At 47.6% G+C, this 8371-nt stretch overlaps 1 protein-coding gene across 1 annotated transcript in view; it reads right to left on the reverse strand.

Annotated features, from left to right (window-relative positions):
* Yaf2 (YY1 associated factor 2) overlaps positions 1 to 5434 on the reverse strand; it is a 54248-nt gene extending 48814 nt beyond the window's left edge. The window contains exons 1-2 of the mRNA XM_032885352.1: positions 5274 to 5434; positions 4892 to 5017 (exon numbers count right to left, since the gene is read on the reverse strand). Of these exons, the coding sequence (XP_032741243.1) occupies positions 4892 to 5017; positions 5274 to 5299 (152 nt within the window). The 5' untranslated portion in view covers positions 5300 to 5434. The remainder of the gene's footprint in view (positions 1 to 4891; positions 5018 to 5273) is intronic.
* Positions 5435 to 8371: the final 2937 nt, after the last annotated feature.

An 8371-nucleotide genomic window follows, 5' to 3' on the forward strand; every position in this document is an offset into this window, starting at 1 on the left:
AAAAACAAAAACAAAAACAAAAAAAAAACATGGCAAATAGCAGAAAGTAAAAGTAGTGCATACGAAAATTCTGTGAGTATTCAGACGGACAAAGCTCATTACTGCAATTATGGGTTTTCAAAAGTATAGTTTTTCACTTGACTTACATCACTGATAAAAAATACTGTCAATTTTTCTCTTAGAAGTGACAGACTTACTGAATTTACTTTCAGAAAATTTGTATGAAAGATTCACATCTGAATAGTTATGATTTTCCAGGTAGCCTTTCAAGTGAAAACAATGTTTCATGAAAATGAAGTCACCCAGTTGGACTTGTGCCAGCGGCAGCACAAGCGTCTCCCCTTGGCCGCCACCCACTGTACGCGGCCTTCAGCACAAGTGCTCTGTGTGTACTTCCCTTTCCACCAAACCACTAAGAGCAAAGGCGTAAGGAAACCAGCCTTGTGTCCTGCCTCACAAGGCCCTGCTTAGGTGACACTGAGGGGGACTTTCACTAGGCGGGGACGGGTGTGCTGAAACACTGGGGCAGTGCCTCTGCTCTGAAGCACACTGGATGGACACGGTTACCTCCCACCACCTCTGCACTGTTCACAATGGGCAACAGTGAAAAGAACAACCAACAGATTAGTGCTGCTATGAAAACGATTTGGGTATCACTAACTATTGTAAAGTGCTCAGAGTTCCCAAGGTTCCTGCTTTGACACTCCGAAATCATCACTAGGTACCATCTAAACACTTATCCCCCTCACAATTTCCCTGCAAACAATGAAACTGCATGAGGTCTTTAACCTCTGTCTCTTCAAGACAGAGAAGAGCAATCCCTAAATAACAAGTACAACTGCCCTTCAAGTAGTGGAGGTTCAGGACTGTGTATTTCAAAAGAAAGCCCAGACAATTAAATGGCCCTTGTTTTGCCTCTCTTATTTCTATATCCAGTATCTAGAAGAATTGGTACCAAACCTCAAACTAACCTAAACAGAAAGCCACTATGACACATAACATGTCCACTGTAAAGATTTTCATCTGGTAATAATTGGCTGTGTTTTAGTTCCCTCAAAATGTGTACTTGAGAATTTATTCCTACTTTACAGAAACTGAAATAACTTGCTACCATTAATCAGCTCCTAAGAATAATACTGTGCTATCTATACACTGTACATACATTTTAGTAGGGAACTGTCATCTCTTCAGCTCACACTAAAGATATAATAGCACATCTCATAAAGAATTTATTCTTATTTATCCATTCACGTGTATGAGTATTTTACCTGCATTTATGCTTACATACCATGAATGTGCCTGTTACTGACAGGCCAGAAGAGGACATCGCGGATCCTAGGACTGGAATTATTGTCAGCTGTGAGTGCTGGAAATGAGACCCAGGTGCTGAAAGAGCATCTGGTGTCCTTAGGCAATGACCTACCTTTCTAGCCCCTCACTTAATAAAACTGTATATATGTCAAAGTGTTCTCACCCATAAAAACATTACTAAAATCAAAGAAACACAAAATTTCCTCACTATAGTGAGTATTAACTCAAGATTTTGTGTAACCAAAGATAATAAAGAAACTCTGCTGAATGCTAAAGTGGTTCAAATGAGATATGAACCTGTTACCGGACTCCTACCTACCACAAAGCTAACACTTTCCTACGGTGACGTCTCCTCCTTATCTCCCCAAAGGGACCCAAGGAGATATCCTGAAAATCCACATTACCTGTAATGCTTCAATGTCACCTTTATTTATAACTATCTGCTATCCAAATTAAGCAAGAAATTTTCTATTCCTCCATGAAGATACTCGTCTTAGATCAATCATCCAGCAATTAACACCTTCACAGGCGATACTAAATACTTCCCTTTCTCTGACACTGGACAGTTTATTTCCTAAAGTCTTACATTATTACACTTACTAAATTTAAAACAAAAGCCAGCTATAAAGGAGACTAGATAGCACCTCTGACAATGTTTTTATCTTATTGGTTTTTATTTTGGTCTTGCTTTTTAAAATACTCCCTGCCTAGGATGGCTGGAGCCTGTAACCCCAGCACTCAGGAGGCTACAGCAAGGGGCAGATGGTATGTCCAAGGCTAGCCTGAACTACAGGGCAGGGCTGGGCTAGCCTGAACTACAGGGCAGGGCTGGGCTACTCAAAAGAATCCTGGTTTTCTTTCTTTTTGAGGGACGGGGTTTGTTTTGTTTTATATTTATCATTGTTTCTCATAAAAGCACAATATAGGAATTTAATATCCTTGAAGAATATTGTTTATAGTCTAGATTTTATTTAAACTAAAGCCATCAAATACAAAATTAAATTCAATGATAAAAATGGAATAAATTTATAGGATGTAATTTACTAACTGAGGAATTAAAACTATGTCTAGTGGTACCTGATTGTGGTCTATACCTTATGAATATAGCCTCATTCTGCAGAATGACATGACCTATCAAAGATGCAGCCAAGGAAAGTAATTGTCTGCTCCATTATAGAGCATCTGAATCAGGTGCTTTAATAAAAATTACATATAGGTGTGTAAACATCCATCCCAGTGAAATACTGAAGAAATACTATGAACCCATCTTTTATAAAGACTTAAAGAAGGAAAGCTTTCAGACATCTAGAATAGCTTAGGCTTGGCTTTACATGGCAACTGAAACAGATTCAGTTCAGAGGTCGTTCTGACCCAAGGGATTCAAATGCTGGCTGTGGTCACACAAACAAGTCATTAGCAAGCTGTAGCCCTGTGCTGCAGCTGCCTGCTCCCTGCTCTCCCTCTGGCCAGCCTTCCTCTTTAAATTCTATCTGCCAATAAACACGTCAACTGGGGGAATAACCCCCACTCCTCAACTCCTGCCTTCCATCTGTGCTCCGCAGTCCTCAGTCCTGTTTTCCTCTCATGCCTCTAAGGAAACGGTCTCACGTAACCAGCATCTTCCTATTAACAAGGCCCTGGTGCACGGCTATGGCTCTATCCAAACGTGGATGCCACTCGACTTCAGAAGCAGCAGAAGGAAACATAGCAGAGAAACTCGAGCTCCTACATTTAATTTAGGGGCAAAGTCAAAAGAGACAATTCAGAGAGAGGAAGAAGCTGAGAGGGTCATAGTGCAGAACACTTACTTTTGGGAACACAGTGTCCCTTAGACTTCTGGTGAGTGGCCCAGAGCCTCTTCAGTTTCAATCCAAATGACAATGCTTCTCTGAGTCCTCCTCAAGTAATGTTTCCACCACTAAAAATTGGATCTACAAGAGCTCAGATATACTGGTAATAAAAAAGTCAGGGGCTTCCAAGTGGGCCCCAGGCCCCTTTTAAAGTAGGCCCACTTCTGTCCTGGGCCAACTCCCCTGTGCACTACAATTCTTCTTCCAGGGGCAAGGATTCAGCCTGGTGCTTCTCTTCTGAGTGTCACCACCTACTCTACTTCTCCGTGCCTCTAAGCCCAAGACTGGCTGTGCAGTAGGACACCAGCCTCCCCCTATCCTTGCTGTCCCTGCAAATAAACAAATAGGCTCGTCTAATTCCTGTCTTTCTAAAAGTATGAGAGAATAGAAGGAAAAACAAAAACAGCACCAATACAGTGGCAGAGATCAGGTTATAGTAATTGTCTCTACTTCAAAACGCCTGCCTCAAAATAACCAATCAAATGAGCTACATATTGCGTATGTCCAAATATGTATACAGTACACACTAAGCCATTCCCATCCTTACACAGACATACACCCTGTGCTTTTCAAAACACTTACAACAGGAGTCCAAAAATAGAAGTAGCTTCTCATTTTAGAATCTTTCCTTGAACTTAAAAAGTATTTAAAACCTTGCTTTTTAATAGACGCCAAGAAATGCCGAAAATATTCTATTCGATGTAAATGAGGACTCACAGTAAAAAAAAAAAAAAAAACCTATTGAGATTTACACGACAGGTCTGTCAAAAGTGACCAGTATTGTAGAAACAATAAAATCCCTACATGTCTCTACACTTACTATGTTAATAAAATTCTATAAACTGAATTTTAAAACCGGGATACCTCCTTTTTAGAAACAACTTTGACTATTTAGAATGTCAAAATTATACAGGCCCTCTTTTTCAGACAGAAAATTCATGTTCTGCGATAATTTATATTCTAATAGGCTTCAGAGTAGCAAAATAAATACGTTACTTAAATATTGCTACAAATCACAGGACTCAAAGAAGTGAACTTAAAGTCTGCCTTCCTGCAAGGGACCTGTGACCAGGTGGAGACGGATCAAAAAGGCCACTGACTTTTTAAATGTTTTTAAAAGACAATACTATATATCTACCACACCACAAATTTAGGGCCAGAAACAGACAAAGATCATGATACCCCGTTTGTGTAAAGATATTCAGGCACTCGAGTAAAAATGCGTTGCTGGGCTCGCCTCCCAACTACTTAATTGTAAAATATTACAGAAATGGAACAAAAACCAGACCTGAAACCTTGGCCTGACCCTTCCGGACATCCGTTACTAAGAAAGTTTGATCTATTACGATCCTACAGCGATACTTTTTCCCCAGGGGGACCGAATGACATCGCGGCCTTTCCTCTGTCCCTTCCCCCTCCCCGTCCCCGTCCCCGCCCCCCTCCCCGCACACCAACACCACAATGCGGCCAACGTCTCCGCGCCCGGCTGGGGAGGGGGACACCGCGCCGGCCACGCACTGAATGGCAGCGGCCGGCGACCCCCTTCCATAATTCATCCCCCGCAGCAGGCGTCGCGGACCACGTCGCCGCTGCCGCCTCGGCCGCCACCGATCCCTCGCCGCAAGCCGCGGCTCAGCCGGGTCGCGCCCCACCGCGGACACCGCCTGGCTGGCCGCCCCGCCGTCCCGCGCGTCGCGCGGGGCCGCCGGCCGCGGGCGCGCCGGACTCACCGGGTGGAGGTGCCCTTCCGCACATCGCACATCATGCACTTGAAGGCCTCGGCGCTGTTCCGGAAGGTGCAGACGCTGCAGTCCCAGTAGCCCTCATCCGAGGCGGGCTTCGGCTGCCGCTTCGGCCTGCAGGACACAACCGGACACGACGCAGCGCGGGGTCAGCCGCAGGCCGCGCCTGGCCCCGTGCCCCGCCCCGCCCGGCCCGCGACCCCCGCCCCGCCCGGCGCCGCGCGGGGAGGGGAGCGCGGCCGCTGACCCCAGCCGCCATCGCGGCCCATTAGGTGCGGCAGCGCGGCGCCCACCCCCTCCCCCACACACACACACGCGCGCCCCGTGCCGCGCCACCGGGCCGCGGGCGCTCCGCCGGCGGGCGCCCTACCTGGTGGGGCTCTTCTTGTCGCCCATGCTCGCTGCCGACGCGCGCGAGGCCGCGGCCGGTCTGTCAGCGCGGAGGCGAGGGGCCGGCGGAAGCGCGGAGGCGAGGGGGCGGGGAAGGCCGCGCCGCGAGCTGCAGCCGCCGCCGCCGCCGCCACCGCCGCCGCCGGATCCCACGCAGCCTCCAGCTGTCGGGGAAACTCCTGCCCGCGCGCACGTGACCCGCGCGGGCCAACCAGCGGCCGCGCCGGAGACTTCAAACGCGGGGAGCGCGGCCCAGCACCCGCGGCGAGTTCGCGGCGCCGCCTCCCTCCGGCTCACCCGCTTGCCGCCCGGAGCGCTCAGGCCGTGGCTCGCACGCCCCGAGGGGCGCGGTGGCTGGCGCCCGCAGACACACGTGCGCCCGGCGCGGCGGGGACCGTCGTCCTTCATTGGGGGAAGCGACCCAAAGGCTCGGGAAAGGTTCGGTGCCCTGCTCTGGCTTACATAATTCGAACGTGACGAAACCAGGGTCTGATCCTGTTTTAATTCCAGAGGCGTCCTCTTGGCCTCACGGGGCTCTGCAGTGGCTTGTTATAAAACGGACGCTCGTGAGCCTTCCTAAAACGAATGAGGTTGCTTGTGTCCTGGACACCACCTCCCCAGCCTCGTTACTTCAGCCTGTCAGAGACACACCTCACCTGCTAGACCCAAACAGCCATCTCGTTGGTCCTTTAAGCTCTGCTCCCACGTCCCCAACCTAGCGGGTACCCCACAACCAGAGTTAGCGTGCCATCGCTCTGATGAGGCGACCTTAGCGTGCCAAGTCAGGAGAGCTGCTCGTTTGAAGAAAGGGTAGATGAAATGCATCCTTTCGCGGAGCCCTGCCTTTACTGCCTTACTTGGGTGTGCTGGTGGAGGCGGTGTAGTTTAGCGTTAGGCTTAACTAACTGAAGAGGACCCAGTTCAGGCACTGAGTACTTAACAGTTGATCTGTGTGACTCCTAGTTGGGATACACTATAAAGGGTGTTTAGAAAATCCAGCTGGGCCAAAGCAGGATAAAGCAAATTTTCATCACAATACTCAGAGGGGGGTGGCAACTAAAAACTTAGGAGTTAATTATTTATGAAGTCCTTAATATTTTGAACTATATTGTCCGTGGGTAATTTAAATAGGAAAGCAGCTAAAAACCTCAGCTAAGGGAGACTGCTGTATTGATGTATTACTTACCAAAAACATCAAAAGTTAATAACCGAAGGGGGAATGCTGGCCTTTTATCATTGGGAATTAGAGATTAATTGGGGTAATTAAGAGGGAAATGGGCTACCAGATTCTGAGAGAAGAAACTTAAAATGAAGTATAGCAGAACGGGCAAGCATATGGCTCAGCGGTGGAGCACTTTTGAAAAATCATTTAAAAGATTGTTTTATGTGGGGTCTGCTTGGTTGTTTAGTTTTTTTGTTTTTGTTTTTGTTTTTTTGCAAAATAGACTTGATCTAGTTGAGTATAAAAGTTATATGTTAGAGGTTGCATTAATTTTCCAGGATAAAAGTAAATGTCAGAGGCTGAGTGGCTTGTGCAATGGAATTGTATTTTCCTGAGATACTGGAGACTCCAGGTAGAGGGTGAGGATGTCAGGGCTGCTTTCTTCCAAGGCTTGAAGATAGCCACCTATCTAGGTCCCACCTCCAAAGGGGCATCTCTGTGTGTGAGTGCTTTACCCTAATCTCTTTGTATCCTGTCTGCCCGTGCCAGGCTCCCTGGATTAGGGCCTACACTAGTTTCCTTATTTTTAAATGACGTATACAGGCATTGGTGTTTTGACTCCATGTGTGGCTGTGTGACAGTGTGGGGTCCCTGGAACTAGAGTTACAGACAGTTTTAACCCACCAGGTGGATTCTGAGAATTGAACCTCTGGAAAAGCACTCAGTGCTTTTAACCACTGAGTCATCTCCCCCAGCGCCAACAACCTCATTTTAATTACCTCTTTAGAGAGAAACAGGAAGAGGGGTGAAAGTGCACAGCAGAGAAGCAGTCCTGTTGGGCCGGCCCTGGACTGGCCTGTTGCCTCTAGTGCATAGCCTACAGGAATATACCTGTCAATCAAAGAACCCGCGCTCAGCATCTCCACCTTCCTTCCTGTAGTTCCCCACAGGGTCCTGGTTGATATTAGTAACTGTCTCATGTTTCTTCGGTGTACTTGCTAGTTTTATGTCAACTTGACCCCAAGCTAGAGTCACCAGAGAGTAGGGAACCTCCGTTGAGGAAATGCCACCACGAGATCCAGCCAAAAGGCATTTTCTAAGTAATCAATGGGGAAAAAGCAGGCTGAGCAAGCCACGAGGAGCAAGCTGGTTGGCAGCACCCCTCCATGGCCTCTGCGTCAGCTCCTGCCTCCAGGTTCCTGCCCTGTGTCAGTTCTGGACTTTCTTCAATAATGAACAGCAATATGGAAGCATAAACCAAATAAACCCTTTCCTCCACAGCTTGATTTTTGGTCCTGGTGTTTCATCCCAGCAATAGAAACCCTAAGTCACTTAGCCAGGCCAAGTTCTTTACCCGGCAAAGTTCTTGAAGAGTGTCTCTGCTCAAACGGTGCAGACATCATGTGGATGCTAAGGTCCCCACCAGCTTTAACTATTAGAAACTAAAGTAGTAAGAAGTGTTCTCAAGACCACCTTGTACTGCAGACCACACCACCATCTTCACCCTCACAGCACATCAGCAGCCCACGGTTACCTTTGTCGTCAGGGTTCAGTTTCCCCGTTCAACAGGTCAAGTCCCATGTTTACTAGGTGGCCCCGTGGTGTAAGGAGTGCTAAATATCCAAGTAATGGTTTCATCTTTCCGTGCATTGGAACCACAACTGTAGTCTCACGGAAGCAAACATCTTAGGACTCATAACCCCTAGTTAAGTAGTGTTCAGTATGGAGGCCACAGAAAACAAAATGTCTGCACGAAGATATGATGAGGAAGGGCCACATCCCCTCTCTCCCTTCCTCCCTGTCTGTGTGCACATGAGTGTTCTAGTCTGTGTGCACACAGGCATATGCGGGCCACCTATCAACATCAGGTGTCTTTCTCCATCACTCTCCACCTTCTTTTTGAGCTCAAGTCTCCC

Source organism: Rattus rattus, chromosome 1, assembly GCF_011064425.1.
Source record: "Rattus rattus isolate New Zealand chromosome 1, Rrattus_CSIRO_v1, whole genome shotgun sequence".
NCBI lineage: Eukaryota > Metazoa > Chordata > Mammalia > Rodentia > Muridae > Rattus > Rattus rattus.